The sequence below is a fragment of the Aspergillus luchuensis genome, chromosome 3 (assembly GCF_016861625.1).
Source record: "Aspergillus luchuensis IFO 4308 DNA, chromosome 3, nearly complete sequence".
Classification (NCBI taxonomy): Eukaryota; Fungi; Ascomycota; class Eurotiomycetes; order Eurotiales; family Aspergillaceae; genus Aspergillus; species Aspergillus luchuensis.
The window spans coordinates 1,601,715-1,625,072 of record NC_054851.1 but is presented as its reverse complement, the minus strand read 5'-3'; the positions used below and the strand labels follow the sequence as shown (position 1 = coordinate 1,625,072).

Here is a 23,358-nt window from a genome sequence, read left to right as displayed (position 1 = left end):
CGCCAAATATAATGAGGTCACGCACGCACGGCCCCCAGCATCATGGGCTCAGAACGTTGCAGATGTCGTCCGTTCCATCCAGGCCAAAGCCGGCCATGTCGACGGAGTGCAGAGAACCCGGGCCACCACGGCCCAGAGAGATATCTGAGGAAGCATAGTCATGCTTCAGCCGTTCATGAGGTCCAAAGAACGGTCGGGTCTCTTCGTTGGGGGTGTTACCATCACCCGCTGCCCAAGGCCCATGCTGCCAGAACCTTGTGTTGGCTTGTTGGTCCCCGAAGAGGTCATGGTGGTCGTGGTGGGTCTCGGTCCCGTGGTTGGTAAAGTCATTGGGTGACTGGAACCGCAGATGCGACCGACTGAAACTCGAGCATGGAGAATCGGCATGCAGCGGGAAATCGAGGTTTGGGAATGGCATGTCCTCGACAGTGGTGATATCAATGGTCGGGTTCTCGGTCTGCTGTGCCAGCGCTGACGCTAGCCGGAGGTTGGAGGCGGAGCTTTGGCGGCTGTGACTAGCCGACCGTTCGATGGCTCGCTGAACGAAACTGCCACACGTCTTCAGAATCTTTTCCTGATCCTCTGGGGAGAGGCTGGCAAAGTAGTCGTTTGCCAAAGAGGGCTTGGGCAGTTCGGGTTGGCAGGGAGTCAGGCCATAGGTCTTCTGAGCATACTCTGTAAACCCGGAGGGCATGTCGTATGGGGACTGGTAGACGGTCGGAACCTGCTCCCGTTGCTGCTCAAGGTAGGCATACTTGCGAGGCAACTTAGTGGCGGCCAGGCTACCTCCATTGGCGGCCTCTTGCTTGATGTTTTCCGACTCCTTTTTCTGCAGCACGTCCAGCCGATCCCGATGACTCACCAGCGAGAAGCGGAGCATTTGTAACAACCGTGTCACCTCCTCGGACCGCATGTTGAGGGGTTGCAGCGGCAACAGTGTTCCATCCGGTGCCCGAGGCTGCACTCGCTGCTGAGCCATGGCCAGTTCCAATTTCTCCAACCCGCTCGGCGGTGGTACCGAGCCCATTGGGCCCAGGAGGGTCTCTACGACCAACTCCGGGCTGACAATGGTATACCCGGCGAAGACATTGGCATGGTCGGTGATCTGGGCCAAGCGACGACGGGCAATGAGCTCTCTGACATTGGCGAAATTATTGGCGGGGAGGTTATTGGGGGTCTGCTGCTGCTGCTGCTGCTGTTGATGGTGAAGGTGATTATGAAGTTGCTGCGGACGGGAAAGGGATTGATGATGGTGAGATTTGGTGACCTGGGGATACGGAGCATGGCGGGCTGATTGAGTTGGCAAGGATCGGTAAGCAGACGGCATCGCAGCAGGGGAGGAGGCAGTGGGAGGCGCAGGACGAGGAGGGGCAAGAGGAGCGTGCTGCAACAGGGAAGGGCGGCGGGATGCGGCAGCAGCAGCGGCGGCGGCGGCGGAGGTGGTGGTCGTGGTGGTCGTGGCAGCAGCAGTAGTGGCGGCAGCAGCAGAAACGGCGGCAGCAGCAGCAGAGGCGGTCAAGGGAGACAGGAGATGAGGGTGAGGGGCACCAACACCAGCACCAGCATAATGATGAGGCGGAGCGAGATGGTGGGGGTAGGAGGAGGGGAGTCGGGCCATCACGGCGCCGAGCGACTTGACGCTGTCCAGGAAATTCGCGCGCGGGTTGTGGATAGGCACGCTAGGGCTGTGCGTATACTGTGCCCTACACTCGGTGGAGGATTCGCCCAGGTAATACCAGATCTGTTCGCTCTTGCTGAGGTCGACCTGCGTGGATGGTGGGGCGGACTGGTGGTTAGGGTGATTAGTGCTGTCCACCGTCTCGAACTCGGCCCACTGATACGGAGATCGCCCATCGCCAAATGGATTCCCTGCCACCGGCACTGCCGATTCCAACTCCTTCCGCGCCTCGGGTTTGCGGGCCAAGTGGGCTGGTAATGGCCTGGTACCTGGAGCCAGCGGTGAGAAGTTGCTCCTGCGAACAACCAGCATCCACCGGTACGGTAACTCAATTACGTCCCTGCACATCGAACGGTTAGCCCCTGCGATATCATCCTTGCCCGATCGGGTAATCTCCAAACAAATGGAGGCCCGCGGGGCTCTTCATGCAGCCTCTTCGTGGGGCACCACAGAAAAACTTACCCTCGTGGCAGCACCTTGACCAGTAACGTGCGTTCCTCCGGTCGGTTCTGAAGCACAATCGCACCGTTAATTTCCTTGTCCGCCTGGAACTGCACCAGATCCCCAGCCACCAAGCCCCGTGCCGTCTGGATGAGCTTGCGGTCATAGTCGGGGGAATCGCCGCTAGCCATCCAGGACGGCTTCTTCTGGCGATGGTACTTGCACTTGAGGTCCACGCTGGGGATCGAGTACTGGTTCCCATCGTCCGCAATCACGGCGATCTGACCCTGCTCCACCTGCACACCCGCCAAAAGTGCACAGGTGGCGTGGTATGACCGTGTACACTTGCCAAAGTTGCACTGGAAGCATGCCCCGCGCACTTCACGACAGAAGAGACACTTGAGACCCATGCGGGCCTTGGGGATCTTATCCACGTCACACACCACCTCTTTGCCAGACTCATCGCGGAGGATGGAGGTCTCTTCCGTGTACAAGGCACAGCGACGGTGGGCATGGGACTTGCCGTCTTCGGTCGGCAACAGGTCCTCATAATCCAGATTGTTGGGACACAAGACACATGGTATCTTTCTGGGAACATCCATGGCAACCCGCATGCGTTTCGCCTTGGTGGTTTCACCATCATTCTTGCGCTTCCGCCCACGCGTAGATGTCTTTTCTGGAACACTGCGGGGAGGCGTCAAGAGATCCGACGCACCTTCAATCTCGTCGAGATCACTTTCGTATTCGCCGAAATATTCCGGAGTAGCTTCGCCCCGAAGCTTCCGTTCGATCTCGTCAACATCGATCCAGACACTATCGGCCTCACAGTTGCACTTCTTGGCCACCCGGCCGTAATCGAGCCACTTCTCTGTTGCGAAGTTGACCGACTCGGCGCAGTTGTACCCCAAATTGTAACCGGAATGATATCCGTAAGGGTAGGTGATGACGAACTCGCCCTCGTAGTGCACTAACTTGTTCACTGTAATGCCGTACTGGGACTTCAGAAGATTCGGCGAAACAAGGTAGGTCTTGTGGCGGAGGAATTGGTCGCAATTCTTAGCGTCACTTTGCCAGATACCTATCAAGTCAACATTAGCGTCACGGCCTACCCAATACCTGGTTTCGGGATGGAGCCTTACTCTTCATGGCTTGTTCAAAGCGAGGAGCATCTTCTTGAGAGATGCTGTACCACTGCTTGGGAGCACCGAAGTGGATATAGTTGATACTGTAGAGATCCACATCCTCCAGGTGCCATGCGAAAGTAGCTTTCCACATTCCCAAATAAAGGTACGCTGTATTGACACCAGGCACCTTCTGTCCCAAGACATCCAGCAGATTGGGTAATCGGGCGACATTCCATGAAGTCGTAATGTTATCATCGAAAAGAGATCCCGGCATATCGGCACCGTACATAGGGTTGTTGAACATCAGGGATTTCCAGTAGTTGGTCTCCAGCTCCTCGCATCTTTCGAAGGTGTAATCCTGGCTATCATCGATGCGGTAATCAAAGTCCTGGAAGGCTTCTTCGTCCACATAATCGATCGCATCGCCCTTGTTGTGCTTTCTGCGAGATGTAACAGACTTGGGTTGTCGTCCTTTGGGCTTCGGGCCGGGCAAGGATTCGCCGTCGCTCAGTTCCTCGTTTTTCGCTTCGACGGGGTTCGATTCGGGAGACACGGGTGTTGGTGGGCCTTCCGGCTTGATCTTGTCCAGGCCCTCGTCGGCTGGCGGTTCTTCCTTGACCTTCACCTGGTTGGCCCGTTTTGGCGGGCGACCAGGACCAGCACGACGTTTCTGAGAATCCGATCGAGCGGTCTGGGTTTTGGGAGCAGAAGGAGCCCGGGTCACTCGGTCCTGATTCCGGCGCCGTTCACCTCTCCGCGCAGGTGGCTGGTGACTGCTTTCCTCACACAATGCCTTCCACTGGGGTAGATTGTATGATCTTTGTCTCTCGATGTTCGCTTGTGTGTATGTTCCGTGCGAGCCATGGAATTCCTGCATGATCGGGTTCTTCACACGGATCTTCTTGACGGCTTCATCAAGGGGCGGTAGAGAATCAGTCCTAAAGTTCGTCACATCAGTTAGCGTGCTGCCATGAGTGTTTGTCCGCATAAGCGCCGAGCCATACCATTCTTTAGGAGGAATAACTTTGATGATTCCGGAGCGCATGCCATACTCCTCAACCTTGTTGATGAACGATTGGAAGTCGCGGAACTGATCCATAGTCTATTGAGATGCCCATTAGCCCAAACCTTGGCCTAGGATGGGTAATATGGTGGAGGACTCACCGGCTTGAACACCGGAATCTTGCCGCCGCCATAGTAATGGTCCGGCTCAATCTCCTCATCGTCCGCCTCTACCGATGGTATCTCCTGGGCGCCGTTGACATTGGGATCGAGCTCGAGATCGGAGAGCTCTGACGGAACTCCATCGGGCACCTCTTTCTTGCCGTTCACGCTCTGGGGAGGCGTAATTGAGGCTGCATCGGTCGCCGGAGCGCCGGCGATCGGGTCGAAAAGGGGTTGATCAAGCGCTGCCGCCATCATCTCAAGATGGGAAGAACGAAGGGTGAAATTGGTCGGAAGTCGATAAGGATGCCGTCGTCGGAATATGCGACCGCTGATCGACGGCAGGAGAGGGAATCCCAGCGGTCGGGGGAGAGGACGTTAAGAGTTCGGAAAGGACTTGTGCTGTAGATCGGTCAATATGGCGCAGGAACCTTTTTTGGTATGTCTTGTCGCAGTTTGAATTCCGACGAGGTAAAGGAGGGAAAGAAAATAGAATAGAATAAAAAAGGAAGGATTATTAAGGCTGGCGAAACGGAACTGGATATTGGGGGTGCAAGATAAGAGAGGTAGTAGTAGTGGTGGTAGCAGCAGTAGTAGTAGTGATGACGAAGGAAGAAAGGGTTGGTGGACTGCAAGGCTGGATGATCCGAGCTCCCAGAGACGAATTGCTGGGTATAGGGATCATGCGAAGCAGCAGCAGCAGAAAAACACCAGCAGGGAAAGCGATAAAGATAGGGACCGGGTGGAACGGGTGGGTGGAAGTAAAATTAGCAAGTGGATGATGAGATCGGTATCAGCAGCGCAGTATCACCACACAGCATTGGTAGAGAGAGCGCAAGTCAGGTCAAGCAAGCCCCTCCTCCGGTTTGAGGGCAACGGAGCGAGAAGATTTGCCGTGTGGTGCAGGACCAAGCAGCAAAAAGGATGTTCGTTCGCCAACGAGTGCAGGGGCCGATGGGGAACTTTGGACGCTAGCAGCAAAAGCAGGAAGCAAGAAGAAGGCAGGGGGAAATAGCAGCAGAGGAAAAGGGAAGGCGGAAGAGCCAATCCCAGCAATCCAGCGTCACGTCGGCCGACGGGTCCAAGCTGTGGATCCGGGCCAGAGCGACGATGGCCTGACTGACTGACTTGGGAAATAAGGAAGAAGGGGAAATGAGGGTGTGGAAATGCAACAGATTGGTAGAAAGTGATGGGAGGATTAATGATGATGATTATGATGATGATGATTACTGCTGTCGTCTGCACTGACTGTACTGAACCAGTCTAGTAGCAGTCAAAAGAAATAAGAAAAAGCAGTAATAGCAATAAGTAACAAGAGCAGTAACAGCAGTAACAGCAGCAACCAACCAACCTGCAGCCTGAGCGCCTGAAAATTGAACTGCTTAAGGCACCAACTCCGCGGCGCGATACTCAGTCGAGTCAAGGCACGTAATTTGGTTCCGGCCGCGAGCAGATCTCAGCACGTCTCCGGTGTCGGGAAATGCAGGCAGACAGACAGGCAGGCAGGCAGGCAGAACAAGACAGCTAGACACCAAATTTGAAACAAACCAAGTACAGAGAGATAATAGTATGAGGGAATTTAAGATACTCACTTTATACAAGATATGCCCGAGAAAAGTGAAAGTAAAAAATAAATAAAAAGAATGAGCTTTCTCTCCCCGTCAATAGACTATGGGAGTAATAAATTATCTAGTAGCCTTACTCGTCGTATCGTAGTAGTACTTGGTTCCTTCTATGTGTAATACTTCAAACAACTTCTGGGAAATGTCCGAGCAAACTCTCAGAGTTGCCGCCAGGAAGAATCACGTGCTGCACATGACTGGCCGGAATCAGACACAAGCAACCAGGTCCCGTTACGGTTAGCGTCATACCGGGGGGCGAAAAAAGAAAAATAGGTGTGTGTGTGTGTGTGTGTGTGTGTGTTTGGGGAGAAAAGAGTTACTGTGGGACGCAGAATACACCACGCGGTAGACATCAGCACGCTGTAGGCTGTGCAGAAACGAAAAAATGACTGGGCCTAATTTTTGCATTTTTGGCGAATTTCGGATAGCGGCGGACCCGGCAGAAATTCCCTGGAAGCAGAAAACAACTGCATAACTTTTTTTTACTTCCTTACTTACGCCTAGTACTGCAGTAGTTAGACTAGTAGTAAGTCTGTCTTTAGTGTTAACTAAAAACCAACTTAGTTCGACCATTTGATCTTCACTAACAGGAAGGGGTCTGATCGGTATGATCTCACCAGCCGAGTATATCATTGGATGGTTATTTAGCCGGTGGTAAAGGCGGCTTTTTGATTTATTACTGAACAACAACTAGACTAAAGGTCCTGTCTCTGTTATGGAAGTTTAATTAGGATAGACGAAGAGAGACGGGTTATGTTACCGTGGGAATGAATTTACCAGCTAACTAGGCAGGTAACACACACACAAGCTGTTTCTTAGTTTCTTAATGCAATAATGAACCATGTACCTACATTAAACCAAATACTACATGTACATATAGACTACATAGTAGGATTTTATCTAGCCTCGTAAAGCAATATAACCAAACTCAAACCTAAATAGCAGTAGTAGTGGTAGCCCAACACCGGAATGATAATATCCACAACACTCGTATCTACTATACACCATCACCATCACCATCATCACCACCAATGCCACCGCACATACGAAAAGGAATCATCTTTCCTTTCCGACCGACATACATATATACATACATACATACATGATACACGTACATATATACACATGCATATGCACGACAAGCTACCTTGGTTGTACTCTGTAGCACACTACTTAGTAGTAGTATACCCCCAACGCCAACCCAAATCCTACAACTACTTATTTACCAGTACACAGACCCAACTCCCAACGTCTTCACTCTTCCCATAACAACCATATGCGGAGATACTACCTTAGACACTCTTATCACCAAAAACCGATAGGCTACCTACCTACTCCAACCTCAAAACACAGACCTCCCCAATAACCCACTAACCCCAATGCAAGTCCACTACTAGTAAAATACTATGTTATGTATGCAGCATGCAATATGCAAGACAGCGTTGGGCACAAATCTACTCACTTACTTACTACCTTAGCGGGTGGCGTGAACAACCACCACCACCACTTCTTACTACCTGACCCCCATACCCAAACACCCTAATTGGTTCCTACTGGCTAAATCGTTCGTAATCGGGAGGGTCAGTTGGCAACTTAACCCATCCATCCATCCATTATCACATTCAAATAGAGATAATCAACAATAATTGATTAGTTGTTCTACAAATCTTTCTTTTCTTCTTTTGTCGATTTGCGTATTGGAAAAAAAAAAGAGACTGGAGATCCCCGTTATGGCCTGAATGCAGAGTAGTAGAGTTTACGTGTCTCATTGCCCCCAGTGGCATGATTCTAGTCTAGTTCTACTCCGTAAGGAAAGTAACCTAGCGAGATTAAAGGTTGTTACCGGGCCGGTTCTGATGGAGACAAATCGAGATCGTGCAAGCTGATTAATTACATTTATCACTAACTAATAACTAGTCAATAACCAGTTAACGTTAACATACAGAAGGATTAAGTAAGTAGGTTACTAGTTACTATGCACCGGGATATGAAAATTCAACCGGCGCGCGCGCGTGGCGTGGTCTGCGTCGGCTAGCGGCGTGCGGAACGGATGTACGGAGTACTGCAAGTAGGACAGACAGCTGTTTCATCGCCATCTGGTTGTGGATGCGGTGTATGGCACCCAAGGTTTATGCATCTCATCCAAAAGAGATGGTGGGGAAATTTTCAACGCTGCAAATCATCTATCGCATTGGTATCAATCACGTTGTATATACGCCCGAACACCCATCATGGCTAAATCAGGAGCAATGAGTGACGGAAAATAAGAGACTAATCACAATGCATGGACCTTAGTAGACCACGCCAGCTCATCTCACACCTACACCAAGACAGCTTCAATAATCATTCAGCCGCAACTTCTTCCCGACAAACCGACGTTTCTCGGGCTTTTCGGTGTCCCGCTCCCGGTCTGCATTCAGCCCCTTGAGCGCGTGGAGCAGCATCCCTGCATCAAAGAACCCATCTGATTCGGTGGTCAGTAGCTGTGTCGTTAAACGCAAGGGAACACACTTCCAAAGGTGCAACTTACATCCGCCCATGCCATCGTCCTCCAGTTCTCCGCTGTCCGTCGTGGGTGTCTCGGCACCCCGATGCAGCTGGCCCGGATCCCCCCGAACGATCCGGCCCCGGCGGTGATCGCCCTGGAGCCGCTCGGCAATCATCTCCATCTCGCGTGCTCTGCTCGTGCGCGGGCTGGCAGGCCGGTGGTTGACCGTGCGCAGCAGCTTCCGGATCTCCATCAGGTACGATTCGAGCGTGTACATAAGACGCGCAGTCTGTCGATGTTTAGACGAGGCGCAGAACGAGATTGAATCATCCTTGATTATGTAGCCAATGCCGAAGCCATCCGCAGACGTGGGCCCGAAGCCAAAGTGTCGTAGGCATGGATTTCCACAGTTGGAGGTCGACAGCACGGTGGTGTTAATCTTATCCCAGCCAGCGTCGCTGAAGATTGCGGGCATGGTGCGCATCCCACGTACACTGTAGCCATTGGAAGACAGTCCATCTTCCGATAACGATGTAGAAGATTTGGGGGATTCAATGGATGCGGTCTCCACAGGGCTGGTGTACCCGTTGGAGCTGCTGATGACGCTGTTGTTCGCGGATGACGCGCCGTCATCAAAGGACCGTTGCCACAGGCAGTACAGCGCATAAAGATGTCTATCTTGTCCCTGACCCTTCGAGCAGTCCTTTGTGATGGCGGTATGCTTCTCGGTCGCTTTTCGGAGCGCGCTCACCTTTTGCTCCGCCGGGTTGTCTCCCCAGAACGTCTTGATAAAGTCGACGCATTCGTTAGTCACCGTCCGAATTGCTTCGGTTCGGCCGTGTAGGAAAACTTTAGTCATGGCAGGTTCGTAGGTGTTCTCCATGCGGCCGTAGAGTCCGTAGTAGGCTGCTTGGAAGGCCATCTGAACAAATGCATCTGGAGAAAAGCCCATGGAAGTGATGAAATTCTTGCCATATCCCTTGAAGTCGAGCACCTGGAACTCATGTTGCTGCAAAAGATCGGAGAGGTGGGACTCGGCGAATCGCAGAGCGATGCTGAGCTCAGGCGCCATATCCCACTCGAGCTTGCGGGGTGTTGTGCTGACATTGCCGAAGCTTCGAGGGTCGCGTTTCGCAGGATCAGGGCTGGAGGTCGCCCAGAGGGTCGGTGCCTGGCCGTTGATCGTCCGAGCAAAGCGGAGTATGGTGTCCGTATAAACGTCGCTGGCAAACCGGAGTACTGTATGGCCATCTACGCCAGTATGTTCGAAGTTGATGCCTGCACTGCCGTTCTTACACACAATGATCTGGAGTTTGTCATACCACCGGTTGGTACAAGTGCCGACCTGCACACCTCGGACCACTTCGCTCGTTCCGCAGAGCATATTGGCGCAAAGCTCCGACGTGTTGTGTGGTTCGGTGTAGTCCAGGCACAGAACGAACAGAGCCGTGTCCACGATGTTGAGACATTCTGCGTTGTTCGACCCTTCATCCTTGGTGAGGATATCTCTCAATCCCGACCAAACCTTCCGGTTCTCGGTGCTCAACACACCAAGCGCTCCCTTCGCCGCATCATGAATCGGTGTCTGTTCTGCATCTCCAATGATGACCTGGAGGTTAACCGCAATATCCTTTTCGTTCATGATCAGGTCACTGTTGTCGTCCAGCACATCGAACCAGTAGATTTGACCCCGACACAAGACAACAATATGTTTCGCATGGGGATCCTGGCTTATCACGCATCCATTGTCGGTCGGGACACGCGCTGTTCCGAATAGGCGAGAGTATTGATACATGCAAAGAGGCGTACCCCGGACAGTGTCGGGAGGGAGCTCCTCCCGCCTCACGGCACGGACAAACGACAAGGCAGAGACAACGAGTGAAGCTGCTCTCGTAACCTGGTTGTTCCTCGCAGGGGTCGGGTCATCTTCCAGCAGGAAGAATGGGTTCAAGTTCAGCACAACAGCTTCACACAGCAAATCAGTACAGTAGACACCACGTTTCATGCACCTTGTCACTTACGGCTGTCGTAGTTCAAATAAGAGTCGTACCCTGCAATAAGCAGAATGAGTCAGCCTAAGATGACATAAAAAGGCATGGGGATAAGTTCAATGTATGATGACATACAGAATTGTTCGATATAGCTTGTTTTTGACGAGGCATAGGTCTTGAGCTTCTCTTGCAGAATAGGGCCTTCTGATTTGAGAAAGTCCTGCACAGCTGCCTTTGTTTCCTCCTGCTCTCGAAGTGTCTGTAGCGGGGCTAACGACTCAAGGTATCGCTTGCATGTTTGTTCCAGGTCTGGAATTGGTAATTTGGGTAACGAATCCTGGTTCGCAAAGGTCAAGCCCTTCTTCGGTGGCTCTGATGTTCCTCCATTCACTGACGTAGGGACCGAAGACGGCTTGATCTTGGTCTCCGGGGTTGAGTTCGAACGAAGAGAATCCATTGCGCTTCCTAGAGACTTAGGGGCCGTGAAGTGGCGAACTGCTACGGACGAGTAGGACATGGTGTCAGCACAATGCAGCCCGTCCTGGAGACGTATGATGGAATCTATGGAGAGGACGGATGGATAGTATAGGGATTGACGAGGAGGCAAGATGTTGTGATAGATATTATGATAATTGGCAGGGCAGTATTAGGGGGCTGAAGGATTATCTCATGACCACGGGTCACGTCACGAGGAAGATTTGATCATGAAGGGTGAAGGGCATGAGATCGAGAAAAACATATGGAAGACTAGTGCAGCGAAAATGGTATCATATATAGGTAGAAGCCACCTAGGGGGAGACAATTCATCGTTTCGCAATGATACCCGGGGAGCAACTGCTGGCCGTGGGGTGGAACCCAAAGGTACCTTCGGGATAAAGGGAGTTAGACGGAGGAAGGGACACTTACAGCTTAGCTGCCAACACTAGGAAAACGACCAGGCTACGCCTAGATGAAAGGCTTGAACCACAGTGGACCAGCTCGCCGGGCCTAACCGTCCGCAGCTGCGCCTAAGGCAAGCAGGTAGACGGGATATCGGGGGAACGGATGATGTCTGGTTAGGAGGGGCAGAGGGAAGTATATCCAGCTGGTCTGCCAAGAGATATGGGCGATAGGCCCGGTGGGCCGTACAAGGTGGAGGCGAGAGAGCTCTAGTGCACGAACGCACTGCTGTAGCTAGTAGCTACCTAAGCATCAAGAATCAATAGAAGTACTTATCGACACCTCAAGGAGAGAAAATATGAGAAGAGAAGGTCAGGAATGTGCGGAGAGCCCCATCCGGTGCTGAGCGTTGTGCCTGTGGCAGTACCAAAGTGAGGATGAGATGGGAACTGCGGGGGGAAGGCCGATCATGTGAAGCCGAGAATCCCAGGCAGAAAGAGAGAGAAGGCAGTAGGAACAACTGCTAGAAAGACTACTAGCACTATAGCACTAAGTAGTACTAGAGACACGTACTCGGGATTGGAAGGGCACAGCCCAATAGAGAAGCACCACCCAACTGAAATTAGGTGAAGTGGTACAGACGGGTCAACTGCAGTGACCGCATTAGACAGTAGTTTAATGAGAGATGGAAGGGCTCTAACGAGAGAAATCCTGGTCGATAGCGCCTAGAAGCAACTACTAGCACAAGGATTGGAACATGTGGCGATAATCCTGGACGAGAGCAGACCAATTGGTGACGTTTTCGGACGAAGGGAGACTGTTGGAAAGTCTGGTTGCGGGGAGGAGAAGCTGCCAGATTCTCTCTCCAGAGTCGGTTCCTCCCCCCAAAAGAGGCAATCACCTGGGCTTATTCAGACGGCAGAAAAATGACACCACAGGCTGCAGTCACGTGGGTGGGGCGGGACAGCCGCGCTGACCAGATAAGAAGATAGTAGAGATAGATAGAGATAACAGTAGACATGAACACAGGACTACCCGCTGACATTCTTACTACCTACACGAGTTATAGTACTTGACTGACTTACTTCTCTTCTCTCCACACACAATCATGGCCAGGTGTCATGGAAAAAGGTCTCATCATTTTGGCTTTTGTCATCCCGAAGCAAGTACCGATTCTAAATCAGGGGCGCCCCATATCCACACACCCGCTTTGCAATATACCCGAATCATAATCACACAAGAAATGAAGATCATCTAGTCTAAGGCCAACGAGTCATATTGTCTCTCATTGAGCCCCACACCAAAAGAAAAGAAAAGGAAAAGCAATACATAAATATTCACAGGTGAAGAGAAGCAGAAAAAATAAGCAAGTCACGCCGTGCACCTGCTCCAGCCCGCGGGCTCCGAGGTCGGGTGGATCCTGTTTCGGTTCTTCGGGCAAGCGGTAGGGTAGATCTTCCCCAGATGGAACCTCCGTCAGAGCGTCTTGGCGATCCGGGCCTGAAACAAGCGCAGGACATGTCTCGGACGAAGACAATCTTATTATCAAAATCAAATAGACAGTGCGAAGGCGAAATGAGATTTAAATTTCAAAAAAAAAGGACTGATGATCGTCAGATTCTCCATTGTTCGATGTTCGCACATGGCCGGTGGCCAGAGAATCGCCCTTGCACCAGACGGGTCAGGGACAGGTGTTTTACTTCCATCACAGGCAGCTCTAACCCAACGCATCGATATCCCCAACGCCCGTCATGGCAACGCTGACCGTTTTACCCGCCAGGTGCAGGGAAACCGACTATTCTTTGACATGGTGCAAGAGCGACGGTCTCCAGGCACAGTCACGCGAAATCATCTCTCGCCATCTAGGAGGCAACGTAAACAGCTTGGCCGAGAGGGCGCTTGACGTTGGTGGCATATTCTCCCTCATAGTTTCCTGAAAATCAAGCCTGTCAGCAATCCCTTATCGAATATTAGGGAGGAATACGGGTATACTAACCGGCAGGGCTGTAGTTGCAGACAGTGAATGGCAGGGCCTCGGAGGCATCAACGTTACCCAGGCTGTCGCAGGTGACAGTAGCGCAACCAACGTGGGTGGTGGCAGCCCAGACAATCTGGGAGAAGTGGCCCCAGTTGTCGAAGTAGGTCATGTCAGGGTCGGCCTCGCCGTACAGGTCGGTGTAGTAGCCCATCTCGTCGTTGTACATGAGGTTGGTGATCATGACGCCAATCTCGGAAGCCTCAACACCATATCCAATGTTCTGACCGTAGCCACCGCCGTCAATGGAACTGCGGATTCACGTTAGCGCAAGTAACAAGGATTTTCTGATATGCATGATATACTTACGTGTCGTGCTCATAGACACACTTGGCGGCCAGGGTGTAGGCGCTCGACTCCAAGTCAGAAGACCACTCGACGGAGCTAGCGGAGTGGTTGCTGCGGTGGACGTTGTGGTTGTACAAGACCGCGGACTGGTAAGCGTTGGTGGCGGTCGAGCTAGCGCTGGACGAGGTCGAGGTCGCCAGGGTGGTGGACGGCGCGACAGTCGAAGACCAGGACGAAGTCCAAGCGGAAGTCCAGGCGGAGGTCCAGGAAGTAGCAACCTCCTCAGCAGCGGAAGTGGCGACAGCAGCAGCAGTGGTCGCGGCGGCGGTGGTCTCCACAACAGGAGTGACAACAGACGAAGTGCTGGCCTCAGCAGCGGCGGCGGCGGCAGCGGCAGCGGCGGAGGAAGAGGCCTCAGCAGAGGCGGAGGCGGCAGCAGCAGCAGCAGCGGCAGAGCTGGACGATTCGGCGGCAGCGGCAGCGGCAGCAGCGCTGGAGGAAGAAGCAGCGGCAGTGGCCTCTTGCGCGGCAACGTTCTCATAGACCGTGGGAGTAGGGTACTCGGTGATGGTGGTGGTCAAGGTGACAACGGTCCAGTCGGTCACATAAGAACGCTTGTCAACATTGTTGGCCAAGGCACCAGCGGCGCAAAGGGCACCCAGAGCGAGAGAGTAGCGCATGATTGAATGAGGGTTGTTGTTGTTGGTATTGTCTTTGCCAAGAGTCGAGAGGATGATTTACTACAGTTCAACTGTGTCCGATTGAGATCGACTTCTCCGGGAAGTTATGCGGCCAAGAGATCAACAGGCACGAAACAGTGTATGACAGATAAAAGTTGATAGGGTTTTTTCTGGCGATATATTGCAGATCGACTGCGAAGTGGTTGGGTTGGTAAGACCGAAGGGGGGTTTGGTGGGTGTATATGTACGAATAACCAGCACGTATGGACAAAAAGAATGACAGCCTTCAGGGAGAGGAAACACTTTTTTGAAGGAGTGGAAAAAAGTGCACCAAAAATAAAGGCGAAAAGGTGAGATGAAGGTTGGAAGGGAACGGTGGGAAGGGCCAACGGTAAAGAACGAAGGGCAACAGTGAAGGAGCCGGAGTGGGCGTGAAGTGATAATATAGTCTGGAGCGAGCAGAAAGAGCGAGCAGCTGGAGTTGGGGCGGCAACTTAATCACGGAAAGGAGAGCGACTCCAGCGGGCGGCGTGTACCCGGTGGGGTCGGCGATCTCTGATAATTAAACGCAAATTAATTCAGACGGGGGGAGCTTCATATACGAGTGGGTTCTGGACGGATCTCGACGTCGCGATGGGTCATGGATGGGGGCCTGTCCCGAGTGAGCAGACAGGCGAGCATCCTTTGACCAGCCAATTTCTTTCAGAACACAGACAGGAACAGAGAAAGATTCAATGGCTCTTTCAAAAGCGCCATGCGGTCCCAGCGCATTAATATCGGTTCAGCTCGCGTGTACACCGGCCTAGTTCCACGGAATGCCGTGCCTTGGTGCTTGTGTCCATTGTTTTCCCCTGAGTAACTACGTATGTCCCAACCACGAGCACGTACCCGGAGTTTTTGGAAGGGAGGGGGATACACAGTAGGGAAGAAGATCGTCTACGAGTAACTGACCGGCCAGTCCCTTTGGTTGATGATACATTCCCGCCCATGGCGTTGCTGACAAGGAATCTTCCAGGGCCAGGGTCTCTGACCTCCACGTCCCTGAGACCTGAGACGATGTTGGATCCAGAAAGAGTGGCAGACGCGGGAGAGAGATACAGAGAGGATACCGAGTGCAGCCCATAAGGCGGCCTGACATCGCGCCTCACGGTTACCGGCAAATCGATATAATTACGGGAGTATTTACTGTACTAACTATCCAGTGACGAGGTGTTTTTCTGTCGCATTAATTTTTTTTTGCCCCTGGAAAAGTTGGGGACCCAAAGGAAAAAGAGAGGCATATTTTGCAGGGATTGGATTGTCCAACCGTCGAACAAAATCCCGTGCCCCTGGCTCGCCACTAAGCTACTCTGGGTCAAGGCGCATGCCGCCCGTTTCAGGAACGGGCGCTTCTAAGCCAATCAACGCCCCGTTCCAGGTTGATACGCTGACGGTGGGTCTCTCACGGTCGCAATGGATGGATTAACAGCCCACCACCCATCCTTGGGTCTTTCTTCCAATTCCACGCTGGCTAGTCTACTGCAATCTGCTGGTGGAAGCAACACACATTCAAGTCTCCTCTCGTTGTTGGTCCATCCCAAAAGTCCAGACCAATGCCTGTCAATGGATCCAAAGGTGGTCATCACTCTTCACTCTCTGCAAAGACGGTTAACATTCGTCATGCCCAAGAAATACCAAGACCAAGAAATGAGCACCTGTGAAGCTCCGAGGGGAAAACTCTCCGATGTCAATGTAAGATAATCTATTCGATATTATTAAACTCAATAATATGAGCGGAGAGCTATGACGAACAGGCATCATCCTCATTAAGTCATTATACTGGCTCTCGCTTCTCCTCTCTTCTCTCCAATAAGTCTCTCATAGTCAGCCAACTTAATCCCCCCAGTCCACCGCAAATTTGGGGGTCGGAATAGAACACCGCCCACTCGAGTAATTCCCAGGGGTAAAAGTGCAGGGTAGCTAACTGTGATTAACCACCAAAACTTGGCAACTGACCGACCCACTCACAGCCAGGATGGCGCTCGCTAACGTTTCACTTGTGGCCTTCCCATCATCTTTCGGAGATTGGGTACCTGGAGCTAGTGTAGTAAGTAGTCTAGTGGCCCGGCTCCAGCTTCTCTTTCTCTCCCTCTCTTACTCTCTCTTTGCCTCGCAGCTCGATACGGTGTAATATCTAGACCGTTTCCCGAGGCTTGTTGCCCCAGGACCACTACTTAACACTCGGTCGTGGAGATTCCCGTCACACAGTTAAAAGGTGATGTGTCGAAGTTCTAGAACCATGGATATGCCGTGCCTAGGATGGAGTCCACCTATCTAACAGACGGACATTTCCCCTTAGTCTAGATGAACCCATTCGGTGGGAATTGCGCCATTACTGGCCATTCTTTGGTACAAACGCCCATGACACTTGTAGAGCTTCAGAGAGAAACGAGAGCGGAGAGGTTCGCCAGAGGAGGGAGGGGGGGGGGTTAAAGTCTCTTTGCATTTACACACAAGCCCCCTCTTCGGTTCCATGGTTCCCAACGGATAAAGACACCTCAATCACATTCAGATTTATACCATACATCAAGCAAATCATTGTCATTGCTTTCAAGTAAATCCTTCTTTGCCACTGCATGGCGGATCCTTGGATACTACTTTCTTCTAGAAGAGAAGAAAATTTCGACAGGTCGTAAGCAACAACTCTGGCCATGGATACACACCCTAGGTCTTTCATGGTTGACATACTGAGAGATATTATTCTTCTGCCTAACTCTCCGCACGGATACACACATACACGTGTGCATTTCCAAAGAATAAGAAGATAACAAGCTGAGTTATTTCCAAAGCACCATAATGAATAACAAATTCCCCTGCCATCCATCCAATCCCATCGATTGAATACACCGGCTACTTGCGCGTTTAGCATTGAGCTTGGCGGAAGTGTGGACAGGTTCGACAACATAACATCACAAAATTAACTTCATCGACAATCCACATGACATCTGACTAGCTTACGTTGCACACATACACATACACATCATACAACTGAATGAGGAAGAGCTTAGCGACCAAAACTTCAACCGAACCAGCATCCAATTCTCTGCATTGGATGGACTGACCCAACCCTCGGATGCATTTCCGCCTTGCCTTTGGGCGGGAATTTCTAAGCGGAGCATCCCGGCACCAAACTTCGGCTCCGAGTGCGCGCGCGCCCCTCATACAACCAGATATCAGGTGGGATTGTAGACAAACAGGAGTCTAGATTCTAGTGTTATATCTGATAGAATATTCAATGTGGTAATGAGAAAATTACTAGAATGTCGTTTACAGATCCGAATGTAGACAGTAAGTATATCACTTACTCTTTATTAGTAGTAGGATATATTCCTGTGACACAATATATCATCTCTAGTACTTGATTTGAACATTGAACTTATAACCATAAGTAATGATATACAAATATACACTCCTAATAACCATGACCTTACTACTAATGCATGAGCAAAGCATAATAATCCCCTACAATAAATATGAAATTATTGACAGCAGTACTACTACTACTACTAGTCTTGGAACTATAGCCCCGAACTCGACCCGAACTTCGATCCATACTAAGTAGCCTCCATTCACAGTAAAACACCACAATCAATCAATTAACAATCAAAGCGGATGTATATTATTCCTCCCGACAAGATACTAGACAGATCACAGTATTTCAAACACACACTACCTAGTACTTACTGTACAATCAAATCAAAGTAATTTTTATCCCCAACCAATCAAACCACATGCCTCCCAACCTCCCTCAGCAGGCAACCAGCCAACCAACCCTGAATCTCGATCTCACCTGGCAAGTCCAGATCCTCCCGTCATCTCACTGACACCCAAGCGGAAAAAAGAAAAGTCAAAAAATCGAAGAAGAAGGAAACCCAGCAATGACGTAGCCATGGTTGAAACAGCCGATGAAACTGAAACTCAAAGACTCAAACAAAAGAATTGGAAACAATTGCACATAACTTTGTAACCCCTCCCTCAAACCCAATTTTGTGTCACCCCCCTCTTTGTAAGTAGTAAGCAAGGCAACCCAATGAAACAAATAACTAGATGATCGGTTGTGTGACTACTCATGCGGTGGAACGATGCTCAAGCGTATCGCTCATTGGGGTTTCGGCGGAGTATTTGCATTGAGGCTGAGACTGGGCTACTGCTACTCACCCTGTGTTTGTCATACGCAAGCTGGACTATGCAGAGCGCTAACTATCGGGATCATCTCAGAAAATCATATCAATCTGTTCACTGATTACATATGATAGCTGTAGAGCTGAAACATCCTGCAAGGCCTGAAAATACACTAAAATATTTCCATTCATTGTACATTTCATACTATATTCACAACCCGGCATCGCCCGCTTTCACAAACCATCAGATGATTCTTCGCCGTCTCAGACGCTTTCAGTTCCCTATACAACGGATTTCGCGTCCGTAACCAGAACGATTGATTCCCTACAAAGTCTCCCACATGAGACGCTCGGATATCCACAAGAGATGCGGTTGTGGTTGCCGTCGATATCGCCAACCCGGCTTCCGCCCGAATCTTCTGTACAATCATGTCCCGCACACAGACTGGCTCATCTGTCTTTCTGATCACGCCCTCAGAAGCTTGGACACTGCCCTCGGTTACAGAGGTAGCGAATACGCCCGTGACATTCCGTGTCCCCGTCTCCAACCCAACAATAGCGTCCAAAAGCCCAACAAAGAGGAAGGGATGTTGAAGTATCTCCACGGAAAATGAGCGGCATGTTTGCCGGGCAAGTGTCTTGTATTCCTCATCTTCCAACAGGCTTCCGAGGCGCAACAGATTGCGGGCAATAACCCCATTGACAGCTGGCGTGACCGACTCCGTGCCGGTCTTCAGGCGAAGGAGCGGACCCGGAGCCCCTGATGTCATTGTGGAAGGTGTGCTATAGTATCCTGCTGGTGTGGTTCCCACATAGGCAAGGAAATTATCGTTCAGATATTCTAGTAAGAGCGTTAGCATCACAAGTCTTCCACCGCCGCAGTAGAGAATACGTACTTTGCAGTTGCTCGGCGAATTGCAGGTAGCTGTCATCAAATGTAGCCTCGTACATGTCCAGCAGCCCGCCGATCAGGTATGCATAGTCATCAGCAAAACCTGGGGTATTGCCTCTGCCGCCATCCCGGTAAATGCGCCAGAGCTGTCCAGTAGACTTCTCGAATAGATTCTCCTTGATAAAGCTGATTGCCTTTGCCGCTGCCTCTCGGCATTGTACCGCTTTTGAGCTCTCAATCTCCTCGAACAGCGCACTGCACTTAGCCAGAGCACCAATGGCCAGTCCATTCCAGGCAACGATGATCTTATCATCCAAATCGGGGCGCACGCGCGTCCTTTCGCGGTAATCCCGGAGTTTCTGCTTCGCTGTTCTAATGATCCTCACCACCTCCTCTTCCCCTAATCCAAAGTCCTTTGCAAGCCTGCTTGGTGTTACCTTGACCGATAGGACATTTTGGTTCATGAATTCATCATGCGGGTCGTTCTCGGGCGCAATGTTCCCGTCAGGCAGAACGCCCCAATGACGGGCGCAGACTCCAGCATCTCGTTGGCCCAGCACCTGTGTCAGCTCCTTCAGCGTCCAGACGTAGAAAGCACCTTCTCGCTTCTCGGTATCATTGGGCGTGGGCAGACTATCCGCGTCCTCGGACGAGTGGAACGCGCCCGTTGGCGACTGGATGGGTGCAGTAGTCAAGTAGGTAGCCAAGTCGTAAACCGCACCCAGCAGCTCGGGGTTGTGGGTAATTTTGAATGCATCCACATAGACATCCAAGAGCTGTGCTTGATCGTACAACATCTTTTCAAAGTGTGGCAGGCCCCAGTCGCCAGTGACACTGTATCGTGCGAAACCATGGCCGATATGATCCCGGATACCCCCGCGCGCCATACTAATAAGCGTGTCAACAGCCATGGCAGTTGCTTTGGCGCATTCATCACGTCCAACAATGTCTGCAACCGCAGTCGGATAGATACCCAAACGTAATAGGAAACTCAGGTTAGATGGAGTGGGAAATTTCGGCGCAGTGGAAAAGCCACCGTGGAGAGGGTCATATCGAGAAACAAAGTGCTGGTAGGCTTCCTCCAGAAGCTCGAGGTCCAAGTCCTCGTCGGCTTGCCGGTCACCTTGGTAGGAATGTGTCCCTTCTTCAGCAAACTCGCGAAGTTGTTTCGTAATTTCCTTCGCACTCTCACGGCATCGCAGTTGTTGTGTTTGCCAAACATCGCTTAGTTTCTCGAGGATCTCGACGAAGCCAATAGTCTCATTTCCTGTCAGCGTAGAGGAGTTGGGGCCTGGCCAATAGGTACCACCGAAGACCGGCTCCAGATCAGGAGTCAAGAAAACGTTCAGAGGCCAGCCTCCAGAACCAGTGGTCGCCTGCACGTAGTTCATATAAACATCGTCGATGTCGGGTCTCTCTTCGCGATCGACTTTGATTGGAATGAAAGACTGATTTAGAATGGAAGCTACCTCCTGCGACATGAATGATTCCTTCTCCATTACGTGACACCCTGAATTGACGTTAGAACATTGTGCCAGCACAACGCGCCGCGAATGGAGAACTTACAGTGACAAGCCGAATAACCAATACTGAGGAAGATCAGCCGGTTATGGCGTTTGGCCAAATCGATCGCTTCGGCATCCCATAGCTGCCAACCCACTGGGTTGTTCATGTGCGCCCTAACCTATTCACGAGTCAGTACTTGACGCGAGGGCAGGGGGTTTGTCCGAACTCACATAAGGCGATCGGCTCTCGTGCAGTCGGTTGACGAGTTTCGGACCGGCGTCGGTCGCGCCATCGTGGTGCATGGCTAATGGAGCAGCCATCCTGTTGAGGCCGTGAGACATTCACGCAGTGATCCACTTAGGTTGATAGTTGATTCGTCTATCCAGCCCAGAAGGGTACACAGCCTCGGAAAGGCACGTTGTGAAAGAGGGGAAAATAGTTGATAAGATACCACCTCCGCGGTTGGACCCCGGCTCCCAAGCTAGACAGGGGAGGAGGAGAGGGGGGTAAGGAGATGGAAGAATGACCAGAAAGGAAAGAGGAATCAAGATGGGGCAGGAACGACAGGCCACGAGTAGTGGTGGCAAGAAAGAGCCAACTAGATAGAGGTATAAGGCAGAAGGGCAGCAGGAAGAGCGAGCTAGTGGGATGAGGGGGAGGATGGAGAAGGAGCGAGGAAGCAGCATGTGCCCGCGTTAGACTGGCCCGCATCCGGGAGATCGTCGGCCGTCGTGCGTCATGGGTGCATCAGCTGGGTCACGTGTGCTCCTGCCTCCTTACTCGGTACATGTCCCTAAGTGCGAGTGTGCCTACATTTACAGAGATATTCTACAGATCTACGATTTGCCTAGGCCCTAATACTCCGCACGGCGTGGTAACATCCCTGTTGCTCGATTCGCCCCACCAACAATAAGCCAGGGCAAGCAACGCAACTGCACTCAGTCCTCGGCCATTAGTTCCGCCAGTTCCCGCTCCTCTTCTTCCGTCAGCATCGTCCCCGGGTTTTGTTGCTCTTCCTCGTCCTCCTCGTTGTTTTTCTTCGCCTTCGCTACTGCGATTTCAAGTTCATCGGGTTTCAAGGACCATTGGCGAATAGTGGCATCGATACTGACGCTGACGACAGTCGATCCGAGAAGCACCAGCCCCGTAACCTCTTCGTAGTGGCCGGAGAAGGTATGGTAAAGCTGCCCGGTCTGTCCAGTAGAAAGTATGTATGTTAGTCGAATTCCCATGGCATAGAAACAAAAAAGTGGTATGGTACTGGTTAAATGTACGTACCGATCGATTCCACACGCGAACCTCCTCATCTCGGCAAGCAGTGACTACCCAGCCTCCTTGTTCGTAGACCACTACATCTCGCACATAATCTGGGTGAGTCAGAGTCAAGTTGGGCTTCCAGCCATCCTCTCTCACAAGGCACTTGGATGTCTTGTCCGCCGAAGCAGTCCAGAGATCAGCGTCGCGGTCGAAGAAAAGCTTGTGCACGTTGGTATCGTGGGCGAGAAGAGCCTCTGTGCCAGTAAGATCCTTACTGCCAGTAGAAAGATCGAATTGACGGATCTGTCGGTCACTACCCGCACTGAATACAATTAACTCGGGGCTGTCTGAGTCGAGGGAAACGGGATCGAGGGCGAGGTCCTGGATCCCCTTTGCATGACCTTTCATCACCGCGAGTCGCTGGCCGGTCGCAATGTCGAAGACAATGAGTTGTGCATCGGCGCCTCCTGAAACAAGAACATCCTGACCTTGTAGTCTTGTGCTGATAACAGACCTCACGAAGTCGGTATGACCCTCGTAGCGCAACTTCGGCTCCTTCGATTCCACATCCCAACTCCAGACCGTCTTGTCCCAGCACCCCGCGAACAGCAACCGGCCATTGGGGCTAAAGCATATACTCGTGACGGGGGCAGTCGGGCCTTTGAAGAGAGCTGCAGTTTCACCGGTCTATAGGGAAAGAAACGGCTTAGCCCGGGTATTCGTAAGACACGCAGCAGCGAGAATACCATGCACCTACTTCGAGTATGACCTTCCTGACCGTACCACCACTCTGAGCTACATAGACGGACCCAGTACTCAGAGGATCGGCTGCGACTGCGAGGATCTTACTCTGAAGACGGATGGGATTGCCATTGATGTTTTGGGACTTCACATCCTTTCGCTTCTGCTCATCAAGGGCGGCTCTGGGAGGCGTGGGGCATCAGCGACTAGCTTGCGGATAGGAGGAGCTGGGCGGTAGAATATGGAGTGACGAACGTGGTTTGGAAGAAATCATCCCGGTGGGAGGATTGGGCCATATTGATAGGAGGGGGTTTCTAGATGATGCGTCTATTATTATGACCAAGAACAAGGAGCAGTAACCAGGAAAATGGGGCAATGTAATAGCCAGGTTAGACCCAAACAGTGCCTGGGA

The 23,358-nt window shown here is 51.6% G+C and overlaps 6 protein-coding genes across 6 annotated transcripts; all 6 read right to left on the bottom strand.

The window, feature by feature from the left end:
- Positions 1-40: 40 nt before the first annotated feature.
- On the bottom strand, positions 41-4,665 carry AKAW2_30553S (putative jumonji family transcription factor; the record flags this gene model as incomplete). Its single annotated transcript, XM_041687080.1, has 5 exons — positions 41-2,018; positions 2,141-3,197; positions 3,259-4,181; positions 4,248-4,345; positions 4,408-4,665. 5 exons carry the CDS (start codon positions 4,663-4,665, stop codon positions 41-43), a joined length of 4,314 nt encoding a protein of 1,437 aa, XP_041541000.1.
- A 3,700-nt stretch (positions 4,666-8,365) lies between these two features.
- On the bottom strand, positions 8,366-11,025 carry AKAW2_30552S (choline/carnitine O-acyltransferase; the record flags this gene model as incomplete). The annotated part of the gene is made up of 3 exons (XM_041687078.1): positions 8,366-10,482; positions 10,539-10,568; positions 10,644-11,025. 3 exons carry the CDS (start codon positions 11,023-11,025, stop codon positions 8,366-8,368), a joined length of 2,529 nt encoding a protein of 842 aa, XP_041540999.1.
- Positions 11,026-13,249: 2,224 nt separating this feature from the next.
- AKAW2_30551S (CAP domain-containing protein) lies at positions 13,250-14,390 on the bottom strand (the record flags this gene model as incomplete). The annotated part of the gene is made up of 3 exons (XM_041687077.1): positions 13,250-13,320; positions 13,384-13,673; positions 13,732-14,390. The coding sequence occupies 3 exons, from the start codon at positions 14,388-14,390 to the stop codon at positions 13,250-13,252; spliced, it is 1,020 nt and encodes a 339-aa protein (XP_041540998.1).
- A 4,360-nt stretch (positions 14,391-18,750) lies between these two features.
- AKAW2_30550S (thioredoxin domain-containing protein) lies at positions 18,751-21,250 on the bottom strand (the record flags this gene model as incomplete). The annotated part of the gene is made up of 4 exons (XM_041687076.1): positions 18,751-19,391; positions 19,447-20,952; positions 21,009-21,126; positions 21,179-21,250. The coding sequence occupies 4 exons, from the start codon at positions 21,248-21,250 to the stop codon at positions 18,751-18,753; spliced, it is 2,337 nt and encodes a 778-aa protein (XP_041540997.1).
- A 76-nt stretch (positions 21,251-21,326) lies between these two features.
- On the bottom strand, positions 21,327-21,659 carry AKAW2_30549S (uncharacterized protein; the record flags this gene model as incomplete). Its single annotated transcript, XM_041687075.1, has 1 exon — positions 21,327-21,659. The coding sequence occupies one exon, from the start codon at positions 21,657-21,659 to the stop codon at positions 21,327-21,329; it is 333 nt and encodes a 110-aa protein (XP_041540996.1).
- A 227-nt stretch (positions 21,660-21,886) lies between these two features.
- On the bottom strand, positions 21,887-23,242 carry AKAW2_30548S (WD40 repeat domain-containing protein; the record flags this gene model as incomplete). The annotated part of the gene is made up of 4 exons (XM_041687074.1): positions 21,887-22,141; positions 22,227-22,892; positions 22,963-23,128; positions 23,202-23,242. The coding sequence occupies 4 exons, from the start codon at positions 23,240-23,242 to the stop codon at positions 21,887-21,889; spliced, it is 1,128 nt and encodes a 375-aa protein (XP_041540995.1).
- Between the last annotated feature and the right edge of the window lie 116 nt (positions 23,243-23,358).